Here is a 15399-nt window from a genome sequence, read left to right as displayed (position 1 = left end):
CGCAAACATACTTTAAAAGCCCACACACTTTCATCAAACACTCGTTCTCTCTCTCACACACACACACACACTAATATATATATATATATATATATATATATACACACACACACACCTAGGCTAACACTAACTCCCCTCAAGTGTAGCAGAGCTAGGTCACTTAACAAGCATTGCCTAATAAGTAACCTTGCATGAGACTGAAAGACAAGTGTTGATTCTTAGATCGAGGCCTACCATTTAGGATTAAGCTCAGTGAACTAACAGTTATGTCTTGTGTGTCGTGACGGCAACCCGGGGTTCAGTACCCGTGTTGTTAAGCTATACAAGGGTAGAATTTCTCGCTCCCCCTGTTTTGTTAGGCTATACAAGGGAAGAATTGCTCTCTCTCTCCCCCTCCTCTCTCTCGCCCTCCTCTCTAGTGATGTCTCTGCTCTGTCCTTGTCCCAGATTCTGCAGTAATAAGCCCAGCAGAACTCAGCACGTTCCTAATTAATCATTCCAGTCTGAGTAGGAGTCGGTACAGGGATCTGGATCTTATGAGCCTATTTAATGGGAGGGCTCTTCATGTGTGATGCTTTACAATTTAATTAACCCCCTTCCCTCTTTGTCTCCTCTTTCCCTCTCTCCACTGTTCTCTCCCCCCTCCTATTCCTCTTCTCTCCCATCTTCCTCTTCTTTCACCTCTCCCCTCTTCCCCCCTTCTCTTCTCTCCTCCCTCTCCTGTCCTCAGACGAGGGCTGAACCCACCGCACAGAGTGAAGTCCATCTCCATGACGACCTTCACGCAACAGGAAATCGAGTTCCTCCAGAAACACGGCAATGAGGTAGGCTGGCATGGCGACCAGGCCCCACAGACCTCCCAGGACTGTTGTCATCATGGCTGATGTCTGCATGGGTCGTATTCACTAGGAACCAAAGGGAAGCAAACAGTTTTTTGTTTTTTTTCTGTTGTCACTGTCCAGCTCTTCAAGTTCTTAGCACCCTGATGAAGACTAGAATGCAGAAACCCATACGTTTATAATGATGATGAAGTGTTTTTCTAGCCTGGTCCCAGATCTGTTTATGCTCTCTTTCTGACCTCTATGCCCATTGTGATGGCCAGACACACAAACAGATTTGGAACCAGGCTAGTAGCCTATGTTTCTATTCAACTTCCATTGTCCTCCAAGCTAGGCCACCTTTTGTAGCTCCATGTCTTAAATCTATTCACATTAGTCTAAGGAGCGCTGGCTGGCTGACTCCTTGCCCTCAATGCCCTGAAACTTATTCTAACCCTAGATCATGGAATTCCTCACTTTGTGTTCCAGAATCCTATATGGTCGGCCTCATCTTTCCCCCTTTTGGTTTTGGGTGACATTCCACAGATATTTCCCCTAATCCTGTAAAGTGGGATTTGTGTGTTTGCTGAGAATAGCGTGGTGGCGTGCCGACTGGGTGGCCACGGCAAAACAGACACAGCAGCTCTTTCAGGAGATGGTGCTCTGATGCTTTCTCATGCGTTCCACACGTTGGTCCTGACGCGCACACACACACACTTTAATCTGCTGCGGATTTCAAATTGGAGTAATGCGCTTCTGCTAGATGATATGGTAGGTAGTGGTACAAAATTGAGCCTGTGCTTGTCCTTGTTGCTGTTCTGCAGGCTATGCGTGTCAGGTGCTTTATGTGAGAAGAATATTCTAGGCCTATTGGAAACACCGACACAAGCCTTTGGAGGACATGTTATCTTCCGCCTTGACTTTACTGTCTGCTGCTGTCTCTCCACTTTTTAAATAGTGTGTGCCTGTCTTTCTCTCGCGCTCTCTGTCTCCTTTCTCTCTCTGTCCAGCTGTCCGTCTATGTTTCATTATGTGTTCTGTTTGTCTGCTTCTAATTGTAAAATCCTAGGTGTCTGTGTGTACTGGAACGTCTCTTAGCACTTGGCAAGTTGGTTGTAGATCTCTCCATTTCCGGGCTCCCAAGAGTGTCCCTGAATGTGCTACATTCTGCTGCTGTCTTTGCCTGGAGGTGTTGAAGGGTTGTCTCTTTTTTTCATGTTTGTCTTTTTCCTCTCTAAAGGTGATGAACCACATCTTCTGATTTGCCTGTGACTTTTATTCACCTTACATTTTTCACCAAACACGTTTTTCTGCCGTTTGTCCATCCCCTCTCTCGTCTGTCTTCTCTAGTCATGCAAACAGATATGGCTGGGGCTTTACGACGACAGAACGGCCTCCATACCGGACTTCAGAGAACCCCAGAAAGTCAAGGAGTTCCTTCAGGAGAAATACGAGAAGAAGAGATGGTGAGTGGCTGCTGTAGAGTAGAGTCCATAGGGCTCTGGCCAAAAGGAGTGCACTAAAAGGGAATAGGGCACCATTTGGTGCGCCTCGCTTCAGTGCATGAGGAAGCCCTGGAGACTGGCAGCTCACTGCAGTTGGCCCTCGAGCAACAAGGCACTTTGCATCAGTAAAAACACATGTGTATTTAGTGGATGATATCTAGGTTACTGTATGCGTTAGTTAAAACCGTCATACCAGTCGGCATTGCAGGACAAGAAAGCAAGAGGGTAACGGCAATAGCAAGCCAGCCCGACGGTATGCGTTGCTATGGTGATGGTGATTACAGTAAACGAAGTGCAAATCAACATCCGGTAGAAAACAACGCTATGACAAATGGAAAAAGTTGCAATATTTGAACTCTTGCGGCAAGTCTGGTCTACGATGGCGGCTGACGTCATTTCCCGTTGTGCTCTCATCGAAAACAATGACATCTAGTTTGCCGTCTACCTCGTACCAGCTCGTACCATGCAGCATAAATGTTCTCACAGGAGCAGCCAACAGTAAACAGACATTTTCTGTTTTAATTTTTATTTATTTATTTTTATTTTACCTTTATTTAACCAGGCAAGTCAGTTAAGAACACATTCTTATTTTCAATGACGGCCTGGGAACAGTGGGTTAACTGCCTGTTCAGCGGCAGAACGACAGATTTGTACCTTGTCAGCTCGGGGGTTTGAACTCACAACCTTCCGGTTACTAGTCCAACGCTCTAACCACTAGGCTACCCTGCCGCCTCCTAATGTTCAGGAGCTGTATGTAGGAGTGCTGATCTAGGATCAGGTCCCCCCTTGTCCATGTAATCTGATTCATTATGATCCTAGATCACTCTTACTCTGAGATGCTGGGTTATAGGAGTCCATTTGAATTGAACCCTGTTGCTGTGTAACCAATTGAACACCATTGTTGTTATGATTAGGTTTGTTCCCCCGGAGCAGGCCAAAGTGGTGGCTTCGGTCCATGCCTCAATCTCAGGCTCGTCAGCCAGCAGCACCAGCAGCACTCCCGAAGTCCGACCCCTCAAAACACTGCTGGGGGAGTCCGCCCCCACCCTGCACCTCAACAAGCACACACCCAGTCAGGTAAGACACACACGTACTGGTTACTCAGCTGGCTGATAACAGGCCATACAACTTTTTCCATAACCAAATCAAATTTTCTTCATCACATACACATATTTAGCAGGTGTTACTGTGGGTGTAGCGAAATTCTTGTGTTCTTAGCTCCAACAGTGCAGTAATATCTAACCATTCACAACAATACACACACATCTAAAAGTAAAGGAATGGAATTAAGAAACATATAAATATTAGGAGTCCGGAGTATGTGTGATGTATGGACAGTATGTGGATAGAATATTTAGTATATCTGTAGAATACGTTGGATAGTGTGTGTGTGTATATATATATATATATATATATATATATATATATATATATATATATATATATATATATATATATATATATATATACAGCAATAGTTGAGTATGATGGCATTATATATACAGTACCAGTCAAAAGATTGGACACAGCTACTCATTCCAAGGTTTTTCTTTAATTGTACTATTTTCTACATTGTAGACTAAATAATAGTGAAGACATCAAAACTATGAAATAACACAATAGAATCATGTAATAACCAAAAAAGTGTTAAACAAATCAAAATATATTTGAGATCCTTCAAAGTAGCCTCCCTTTGCATTGATGACAGCTTTGCACACTCTTGGCATTCTCTCAACCAGCTTCATGAGGTAGTCACCTGGAATGCATTTCAATTAACAGGTGTGCCTTGTTAAAAGTTCATTTGTGGAATTTCTTTACTTCTTAATGCGTTTGAGCCAATCAGTTATGTTGTGACAAGGTAGGGGGGTATACAGAATATAGCCCTATTTGGTAAAAGACCAACTCCATATTATGGCAAAAACAGCTCAAATAGCAAAGAGAAATGACAGTCATCATCATCATCATCATTACTTTAAGACATGGAGGTCAGTCAATCCAAAAAATGTCAAGACCTTTAAACATTTCTTCAAGTGCAGTCGCAAAAACCATCAAGCACTATGATGAAACTGTCTCTCATGAGTACTGGCACAGGAAAGGAAGAACCTGGATAAGTTCATTAGTCACCAACCTCAGAAATTGCAGCCCAAAGAGTTCTAGTAGCAGACACATCTCAACATCAACTGTTCAGAGGAGACTGTGTGAATCAGGCCTTCATGGTCGAATTGCTGCAAAGAAACCACTACTAAAGGACATCAATAAGAAGAGACTTGCTTGGGCCAAGAAACACAAGCAATGGACATTAGACCGGTGAAAATCTGTCCTTTGGTCTGATGAGGTTCCAACCACCATGTCTTTGTGAGACGCAGAGTAGGTGAACAGATAATCTCCACGTGTAGTTCCCATCGTGAAGCATGGAGGAGGAAGTGTGATGGTGTGGGGGGGCTTTGCTTGTGACACTGTCTGTGATTTATTTAGAATTGAAGGCACACTTAACCAGCATGACTACCACAGCATTCTGCAGCAATCGTAGTCCCACTAAGCGCAAACCAGATGGGTCGATCATTTGTTTTTCAACAGGACAATGACCCAACACACCTCCAGGCTGTGTAAGGGCTATTTGACCAAGCAGGAGAGTGATGGAGTGCTGCATCGGATGACCTGGCCTCCACAATCACCCGACCTCAACCCAATTGAGATGGTTTGGGATGAGTTGGACCGCAGAGTGAAGGAAAAGCAGCCAACAGGTGCTCAGCATATGTGGGAACTCCTTCAAGACTGTTGGAAAAGCATTCCAGGTGAAGCTGGTTGAAAGAATGCCAAGAATGTGCAAAGCTGTCATCAAGGCAAAGGGTGGCTACTTTGAGGAATCTAAAATATATTTGGATTTGTTTAACACTTTTTGGTACTACATGATTCCATATGTTATTTCATAGTTTTGATGTCTTCACTATTATTCTACAAGGTAGAAAATAGTAAAAAATAAAGAAAAGCCCTTGAATGAGTAGGTGTTTCCAAACCTTTGACTGGTACTGTATATGAAATGAGTAAAACAGTATGCAAACATTATTAAAGTGACCAGTGATTCCTTGTCTATGTACATAGGGCAGCAGCTTCTTAAGGTGCAGGGTTGAGTAACCTGGTTGTGGCTGGCTAGTGACAGTGACTAAGTTCAGGGCAGGTTTCTGGGTGGAGGCTGGCTAGTGATGGCTATTTAAGTCTGATGGCCTTGAGATAGAAGCTGTTTCAGGTCATGTGTTCAGGAAACCCTTCTGGCTCTAGTAGTCTAAACATATGAACTTCTGTCCAATAAGAAATGTGTGTTTGTTTTTGTATTCTGTTTGCTATGTCATGCCCTAATGAACACAGCCCTGTTGTGTCTCTGCAGTCTCCGGTGGGGAGCCGTGCGGCCCAGGCCCTCCAGCTGAGCCAGCAGCATCAGTTCCACGACAAGAAGTTTGACCTCCTCAGCGACCTGGGCGGAGACATTTTCGCCGCTCCGTCCCACTCGCAGACCGCAGCAGGCTTGGCAGCCAACTTTGCCAACTTTGCACATTTCAACAGCCACCCAGGTAAGCAGGAGGAGTGTCATGAGCTGCACCGGTCCCTGGAGCGGTCACTACACCTTGAGTCAGAAAAAAAACAGGCATGATGGTTACATCTACTGCATAGTGGATAGACTTAAATGGTCAATGATACTTATAGTCAATGATACACTCATACTTATGGAATTATAAAAAGTAACTTCCCTGAAAAATATTTGGGTGCTTTCTTCAGCTATCCAAAGTGTTTTATGGAAGTGGAAGAAGATTTAGAAACTATCATTTTCTTAATTTCAAGAGTATTGGCCATCACTTTTTCTTACTACTCCTTGACAGGAACCCCCCCCCGCCCTGACTGTTGTCCATCACACTGGTTTATGTAAAGCATCGCCAGACACTATAGAAGTCTAACAGGGCTCTGGGCCGTCAGTCTCCATGGTTACTAATGAGGCTAGTGTGAAGCTGTTAGCTTGTGTTTGCTCAGAGGATCATGTTTTCTCATCCTCAAAGAGCCATAAAGTTCGAACTTCATGTAGTGTGGGCAGAGAGGCAGCACCAAGTAAGCACACACGAGGCTTAAAGACACACACACACTCACTCAAAAAAGGCACATTACAATTTGATACTTAAAATAGGATTTAAAAAATATATATTAAGTGGCCAATAACCTACACCCTTATCAAAAAGCACTATACCTAGCAATCCTTTCTTATCTTTCTACTACTTCGACAAAATAAATCAGGAGATTCACTGGAAGCCCACCTATGCAGCCAACTTCCCCGGATGGCTTTCATCTCTTTATCAGAAGGACTTGTAAAACTCCATCCTCGTAGAACTCCATCCTGACTTTCCTATAGATCTCCACCTTGCGTATAATCTCCATGTGCTTGTAGAGCAGATGTTATTTCTCCTGCTCAGACTGGTGCTGATTGTAGTAGCCGGGACTGGGACTTCCAGTACCACTCACAATGCCAGATCTCTGAGTGACTCAGAGGACCTCACCTAAAGTTGCAATAAAAACCAATTCTATATATATATATCTACATGGAATTTGAGAAATACACAATAATAAGCCAAATCAAAACTTAAATTGACCAAATTATGGTAAGAATACAGTATTTGCTGCTTACCATTGTTATTAATGGAATTTGAACTTCTTGCAGGAAGATATTGATGGCTCTATGCCATCCATGGTATGGACTGGTGAAATCACTGGGTGTTGGAAGTTCATCAAAAAAAAAAGTATAATCCTAGATAGCAGAAGCAAGTCGCACGTCTGAGTTCTAAGTCAACATTGGTGCCAGTCAACCAAACATCCTAAATTCTACTGAAGTTGCTCTTTATAATTGTGATATCATTCTATTCAAATGTAATTGTACTCTTATGAATAGAATCACCATGACAAATAAAATGGGTTTCAAATCAACGCTGTTACTTTTACCAATCAAAAGTTCTAAATTCACACATTCTACCCCAGAGATCCTATTAAATGAATAATTCTATGCATTCTACCAACTTTGCTTTGATTGATGTTGTATTTTTATCATTCAGTATTGCCATGACCATGAGAAAGCGTGAAATGAATAGATATGCTAGATTTAAAATGGGTTTAACGTTGAACCCAGACAACGACACACACACCCACTAGAAGGGAACATGAGCTTAGATTCAGGGCGGTGCCCTATAGGAGAAGGTGAACCTGTCATCATCACATCCGTTTTTGGTTTGTCATTGTCATCTGGTGCCAGTCTGTCATTAGCTCCATCTAGTTTAGTTCCATATCTCTCAATGTGTCATTTCGGTTGGATCGTCCCAAATGGCACCCTATACCCTATTTAGTGCACTACTTTAGACCAGGGTGCTCTGGTCAAAAGCAGTGCGCTATAGGACGAGGGTGCCATTTGGGATGCAGTATGTGTTATGTGCATCCCATTAATCATCTCATTCATTGTCCTGTTTTGTTTGTCCTTTTTTTTTGTTTTTCGTGTGTCTGACCCTCCTACAAACCTCCAGCTGCTCAGAACGCACATGCAGACTTTGCTAACTTTGATGCGTTTGGGAGCGCGGGTCCATCGGGTGCTTTCCCCTCTGCACCCCAAGCCCCCTTCCAGACCTCACATACAGGTAGAGCATGCTCCATTCACCTGTCGTGACCTGTTTCTATCTCACACACACTTTCTCTCTCTGTTACACTCTCACATCAGTTCTCTCACTGCTACTCGTCATGCGTTTTGTGTCCGTTTTGTCTGTGTTTATGTTAGGACATAGATCTCCATATGTGTTTGTTTGTCTATGTCACTCACTTCTCACCGTCCTGGTCCATGGCTCCACTCCATTCATTTCTTCACTCTCATTGGCTCTGTATTTGCTAGCTGGCTGGCTGCTCAAGCCACATACACTCACTCACTGGCTAGTTTCCCCACCCACAGTCAAGGGAATTACTTTTGAATGTACCACACTGCCCTCTGTTGGAGACTAATGCCTGCAGTCTGCAGATGACCTCTTGACTTCTACACGGTGGTGAATGGGAATGCACTGCTCTTTGGGTGCATCTCAACACTCTACAGTGGCGTCCTCTCCTTGTCTCCTTTCTTTCATCCGCACTGATCTGAAAGAATCTAACAAATGTACAGTTAGACCTCTATCTCTCATGTCTGCTTTCAACTTTTTTTTTTTTTTTTTTACCTTTATTTAACCAGGCAAGTCAGTTAAGAACACATTCTTATTTTCAATGACGGCCTGGGAACAGTGGGTTAACTGCCTGTTCAGGGGCAGAACGACAGATTTGTACCTTGTCAGCTTGGGGGTTTGAACTCACAACCTTCCGGTTACTAGTCCAACGCTCTAACCACTAGGCTACGCTGCCGCCCCAACTAGCCTATATGTTTTCCAGATCTGTGCAGATGATGAGAGGAAACCACTTTAGACTATGGAGATGCACCCCCCTCTCTGTCAAGGCTCCTCCTGCTCTCACTCACACTGACCACCACACTGCCTGGCCTCCGCTTTAACACTGACTCCATTCGCTCCGTTATGATTTCATTTTGCTTTTGGGTGATGTTCACACACTTTCTTCCCCCTTTTCGTTTATATTTCTTTCTCTTTTTCCCCCCACCCTGTCTCTCTGGTACTCATTTCCCCTCCGCCCCCCTCCTGTTTTGGCTGCAAGCGTTCACGTCCCTCTCATCCAGCCGCAGTGTGGGTGAGTTTGCCACCGCTGGCACTGCTCTCCCTCACCTGGGTGCAGGTGCTCACAGTAAGTTCTCTCATTGGGCTCAGCCTCTAGCTAACACCTAACTGCCCTTTCTCCCCTCTGTCTGTATGGTAGGCTCTAAAGATTTTCCCAAATCAATGTCTATGGTTGTTCCTATTGGTGTGTGTGCCTGTCTGTCTGTGGATGCGTGTGTTGTATGCTCTTTGACGTTTGCTGACCTGTTCATATCCAGAAGTACAAGGACATTGGTGCAAACTAACATGATGTCATGCAGTCTAAACTGCAGCCAGCTATTGAAAGAAAATATGGGCAATTATTACCTCGGCCTCTGGAATTCTTATCCTGCAGAAGATCATTTTAAGAATGATTTGAGATTATTAATCTAAAGATATTTCTCCACCTATGTATTGTACTAAGATCTTGTAACAGTGTAGGCAATTCGGTGATTTACTGTAGGTGTGTCAATTTGTCAGACAGGAGAGTAGACAGATTTCTTATTCCATAGCAACTGTCAGGTTCTACCCTCAAACCACTCCCAGTGAAGTGATGCTCCTTCTCTTCCTTTACTTCAACTCTCTCACGCCGTTTCGTCAGACAGTGACCAACCTCAGTCTCTGTGCCTAACTAACCCTCAGGGTAAGATGATTGTTAAGAAAGGCTACGATCATCCTACAAACACACTTGAAGTTACTGTGTGGCTCTTGGCACAGTCAGACTAAGGACCAAGAGTGCTGTTGGGCTCATTTCAAGTCTGACACCGTTGACTCCATTAGATCTGACAGTTATACTACTCGGCAGTATAATGCAGATCCTTTCCATTGATTTCAGGTCAGACGAAGCACAGTGCTTTTGTAAATGAAAGATGACACTGCTGTGTTCTGTTGATGCTGCCTGCCTCCAGTAGCACACAGTGTTCCAACCAGCCCCCTAGATTTACACTGCACAGTCAGGAACACACACACCCCCAGGCCCCTGTTGTGTGACTCCTCTGTCATCTCTTTCTCTCTCGCAGGTAGCACTTCCTCGGGGGAGGCCTAGCTAACGATAGCAATTTAGCACATTTTCACCACTTCCCCAAATCCCGAAGCGTCGACTTTGGATGCTTCAGTTCCTCCTCCCAGTCCCAGAGCCAGAGTAACTCCTCCACCGCAGGAACGCCCAATGGGGCGAAAGACCGAGACAGAGGCACTACTAGCGTCCCCACCGATAGATACGCAGCTCTGGCTGACCTGGACACCATCTTTAGCTCTGACAAAAAAACGGAGCAAGGTTAACCTCTCCCTGCTGCGAGCCAGCCTCCACTGTGTTTCGCAGACTTCAAGATTCGTTGAGTAGAGTGAGATTGCTATCGGATTGGGGATAATGAGCTCATGCATGGTGTAGAATAGATCAAATCCGGGTCCTTTCAGAACCAGCAGGTACAGTGGGTCCTCATTTAAAAGTTGTATAATAGCACAGCTTGCAGGATGGTATTGCATTTTGGAGTGAATGACATCATAGTATTTTACTGTCAACCACCAGAGGGCAGCTTTGAGGGTGTCTTTTTGAAGCTTGTTGGCGCTTGCTTACTTTTCCAAATAATTCTACAGAGATCAATGCAGACCCGATGTTTTGATTGCTATACCCTATCCGAAAGAGCATATTCCAATGGTTTCTCATTCAAAATAAAATAAAAAATACTAGAATAACCACAGCTCCATGCCTACGGATGACAATCAGCAAATACCCATTTGGGGAAAATATCCTTTCTGTTTTTATTCTGTTGTATTCCATCATTCATATTGTAAAAGCCTGGGGAATATAAGCATGTGATGTCTGCTAAATGAACAAGTGAATTTCATTTTCATGGTGCCGCCATAGCCTCGGCTACTATAGCACAGATCAATAAATATTAAAACACGCTATTCTGTTATTGAGAAATAAATTGTCTTAGCACCATGTTTTGTATGACCTCCCTAAACAAAATATGAATGGACTTCTTTGTGATTGTATATATTACATTGATTTATTAGACTGGCGGCTATTGGTAGTCAATGCATCGGGTCCCGGCTATTCTGCTGTTAATATGCACATGGTGCAGCAGACCTTCATGGCAGATTGAGGATAACATTCTCTGGAAGTTTTATGGTATTTATCTCAATGTAGGCCTACTGCTAGTGTGTAAAATACACATATTTAGGAAAAGTCAGGGACAGATGAGTTCAAGTTTTTTTATTGGAATGGTTATTGAAATGACATGGCACTGTAGGCTTCACAGTCCTGTTTACTGTAGCTGTCTTAATGTATCTTACTTATTGGCATAAAGGCCTACTTCAATACATACATCAATCAATCATCCATACATTTGTGCATGTCATCACACAGCATACAAGTCATCCGTGTCTTTAAATACAGTCACGCCTTTTAGTTATAAAATGAAATAACAAAGGGAGCCTTGAATAATTAAACGATGAATAAACCGCAACATGCTGGCTCAAGCGATTGAATGCATTTGACTGTTTTTAATCTTGGCTGTACTAAAGACTTACCTTTTTTTTGTTTGAACAGACTATATGGGATTGTTAAATGTGTTTGTAAATGATTAATTACTGTATTTGTTGTGCTGTTTATACTGTTAGAAATTTAGCTTAATTAAATTGATAAATATTATGGTTTTTCTATTCCAAGAAAAAATTAAAATGCATTTTACATTAGCCTATGTAGGGTAGGGTTTCCGTTAGGATAATGTGCCGCTGTACAACGTGACTGGTCGGGAGTAGGCCTAGGCTACTAAGTGACTGGTTGGGAGTAGGCCCAGGCTACTAAGTGACTGGTTGGGAGTAGGCCCAGGCTACTAAGTGACTGGTCGGGAGTAGACACAGGCTACTAAGTGACTGGTCGGGAGTAGGCCCAGGCTACTAAGTGACTGGTCGGGAGTAGGCCCAGGCTACTAAGTGACTGGTCGGGAGTAGGCCCAGGCTACTAAGTGACTGGTCGGGAGTAGGCCCAGGCTACTAAGTGACTGGTCGGGAGTAGGCCCATGCTACTAAGTAAATGGTCGGGAGTAGGCCCAGGCTACTAAGTGACTGGTCGGGAGTAGGCCCAGGCTACTAAGTGACTGGTCGGGAGTAGGCCCAGGCTACTAAGTGACTGGTCGGGAGTAGGCCCAGGCTACTAAGTGACTGGTCGGGAGTAGGCCCAGGCTACTAAGTGACTGGTCGGGAGTAGGCCCAGGCTACTAAGTGACTGGTCGGGAGTAGGCCCAGGCTACTAAGTGACTGCGAGTGAAGAGCAAAATAATCCTAACATTCAGGTTCTAACCAATATCCAAATGGAGATTCAGTGAAAATAAAACAGTGCTGAAATATTTGGTCACATGTGGGTAGGCTATCGCTTCAAATCCTATTATAACAATTCGATGACTTTGGGAGTTTCAGTAAGCAACAATGTGTTGCCTTCAATTGCATTATTCCTACATTATTCCAATAATTTTGTCATTCAGTGATATTTATTCCCATAGTAATTTGTTATGGATCCATCCAGATGTGGTTAGAAAAAGAGATGGGAGATGGGCTATGCAAAAGAGATAGGAGAAGTGACATGCCACGCAAACATCTATTAATACATTTAAAGACCCTAAACTTTTGTCCTGCTGATAGCCCATCAAGGGTGGATGGCTTCTTTTGTATTCCAAATGATTGGAAAGGCTGCTAAACCATTTACACCTGGCCCACAGCGTTAATGCGCTGTACAGTAAGTACACAACTTCACTGCATTCTCCGCCTGATTCTCTACCAATACCACCAGATGTTTCTTTCTATTATCTTTTCGGTAACATTCCACAAGTAAATGTAATAAATAAAACACAAATTAAATATTTCAGGTCTTGAAAAGGTGTTTTATTTATGTATTATATATCTGTGCTTAGTAGCTGAGGCTATATGGCTGCGCCATCAACTTGTTAATTTAACAGACATCACTTGCGTATATTTAGTAAACATATATTATGGAATATAACATTAACATTTTAGTTTCTCTTAGAAAAAAAACCTTTAACAGTTTTAGTGGGGCGGCAGGATAGCCTAGTGGTTAGAGCGTTGGATCAGTAACCGGAAGGTTGCAAGTTCAAACCCCCGAGCTGACAAGGTACAAATGCTGCTGGAAGTGGTGTTGGAGGGCCAGTAGGAGGCACTCTTTCATCTGGTCTAAAAAGAACATCCCAATGCCCCAGGGCAGTGATTGGGGACACTGCCCTGTGTAGGGTGCTTTCTTTCGGATGGGACGTTAAATGGGTGTCCTGACTCTCGGAGGTCATTAAAGATCCCATGGCACTTATCGTAAGAGTAGGGGTGTTAACCCCGGTGTCCTGGCTAAATTCCCAATCTGGCCCTCAAACCATCACGGTCACCTAATAATCCCCAGTTTACAATTGGCTCATTCATCCCCCTCCTCTCCCCTGTAACTATTCCCCAGGTTGTTGCTGCAAATGAGAACGTGTTCTCAGTCAACTTACCTGGTAAAATAACAGATAAATACAATTTTAATTGTGATATTTTGTCACTCACGTTCAACAACTCCAAATCGACTTTTGCATGCGCTCCAAAGGGATAACTTGAAATAACATGATATAGGTTAATGAAATAAATGAAAGGGACATGTATTATTTATTAGCCTAGTGGATAAAAATAAACGTTCTCTCACTGTCAACTGCGTTTATTTTCAGCAAACTTAACATGTGTAAATATTTGTATGAACATAAGATTTAGCAACTGAGACATAAACTGAATGCGTTCCACAGACATGTGACTGACAGAAATGGAATCATGTGTCCCTGAACAAAGGGGGGGGGGGGTCAAAATCAAAAGTAACAGTCAGTACCTGGTGTGGCCACCAGCTGTATTAAGTACTGCAGTGCATCTCCTCCTCATGGACTGCACCAGATTTGCCAGTTCTTGCTCAGGAATGTCAGTGTTCTGTCATGGCCAGCAAAGAGCCCGGATCTCAATCCCATTGAGCACGTCTGGGACCAGTTGGATTGGAGGGTGAGGGCTAGGGACATTCCCCCGAGAAATGTCTGGGAACTTGCAGGTGCCTTGGTGGAAGGCACCTGCATGAGTAGGTGTTTTTAGAGCCTGGACCCCAGCAGAACAGAATCCCAAGGTATAGAGTCAGGTTAAGGGAGAGTGGGAATCGTCACACATCGTTTCCTCTGTGTGGAAAAACCTTTCTTAGCACTGGGGTATCTTAGAGCTTTGATATCTATTCTGACCTGCACCTTGAGGACTATGGTCCAGTCGCTTCCAGTATTCCATTTCTGACTTCTAGATCACATACGTTCGTTCATACAAATAACAGCTACAATAACTAGATCACAGCTTGTTGTGAAGATGGTGACGTTACTTGAGTGTGGAGCAGGTCTCCTTTTTGTTGGCATGATGTGTTGCTCTCGCTGTCGTGGGTGGGAGACGAATGGAGTTACTAATAAGTACCCTCCCTCGCTCCTGTGTTGTGAACCAGCCTGTATGTTTTTTTCAGGAGGTAGTGTCCCTAGCGGGGTTCCAGGCTCTCTCCCCCCGGTGGCGTCGGCAGGACTGCGTCACCCCCAAAGTCAGCTGACGGGTACGTCGGCGGCAGACCGCTACGCCGCGCTGGCCGAGCTGGACAACGTGTTCGGCTCGTCAGCCCCCGCCACCAGCGTCTACAACACCATCAGCACTTCTCAAGGGTACGAGAACACACCATCAGATGAATTCACCTTCTTCCCATTACCGTCTAGTCTATGCCTTGAGTTCCTTCTGTCTGTCTTTCTTACATTCACATCTTTGTTATTATATAAGGCAAACTTCTTGGTACCAACAAGTAGATCTATTTTTAAAAATGATACTCAGCCCTCTCACCTCTCTCTAGTTGGATCCCAAATCGCACCCTATTCTCTAAAAGGGCACTGCTTTTAGCACCACTGCTATTGATCATGTAGGTAATAGGCTGTCATTTGGGACGCAGCCTCTGTCACGGTGAGTCCATGGGGTCACTCTAACGCCAGTGTTGTGTTGTGTCCCAGGGGGATGTTTGGCACTGTGACAGGAGTCTCGTCAGCCCAAGCACAGCAATGTATGTCCAGCATGCCCCAGGGTTTTGGAGGTGAGTTACATCACTCTGTGTGTTTTCTTTGTCCCTACTGTTTCCCCTTCAGTGTGCACTACACTAGTTCACTCACCCCTTGGGTTTAAAAATATTGGATAGATGTAAGCGTGGACTATAGGGAGTTTTATTCATATTTAACTCACTATCTTGCGTCCATTACTTTTCGATCTGAGGGGGAGTGAACTATCATGGAAATTCAC

General features: G+C 43.9%; 1 protein-coding gene across 10 annotated transcripts in view; it reads left to right on the top strand.

Moving 5' to 3' along the window:
• The window catches only part of LOC109905590 (arf-GAP domain and FG repeat-containing protein 1-like), a 38064-nt gene that overhangs the window by 10453 nt on the left and 12212 nt on the right, over nt 1-15399 (top strand). For 3 of the 10 annotated variants that reach the window (XM_020503042.2, XM_020503041.2, XM_020503044.2), the window contains 8 exons: nt 731-824; nt 2169-2284; nt 3238-3400; nt 5709-5892; nt 7876-7986; nt 9032-9118; nt 14591-14780; nt 15117-15196. In XM_020503042.2, coding sequence (XP_020358631.1) covers nt 731-824; nt 2169-2284; nt 3238-3400; nt 5709-5892; nt 7876-7986; nt 9032-9118; nt 14591-14780; nt 15117-15196 — 1025 coding nt within the window. The remainder of the gene's footprint in view (nt 1-730; nt 825-2168; nt 2285-3237; nt 3401-5708; nt 5893-7875; nt 7987-9031; nt 9119-14590; nt 14781-15116; nt 15197-15399) is intronic. The other 7 variants (XM_031790642.1, XM_020503046.2, XM_031790641.1 and 4 more) reach the window with 3 other exon arrangements.

The sequence above is a fragment of the Oncorhynchus kisutch genome, linkage group LG15, assembly GCF_002021735.2.
Source record: "Oncorhynchus kisutch isolate 150728-3 linkage group LG15, Okis_V2, whole genome shotgun sequence".
NCBI classification, from domain to species: Eukaryota; Metazoa; Chordata; class Actinopteri; order Salmoniformes; family Salmonidae; genus Oncorhynchus; species Oncorhynchus kisutch.
Note: the sequence above shows the minus strand (reverse complement) of the source record. Positions and strands in the feature narration are given on the sequence as shown.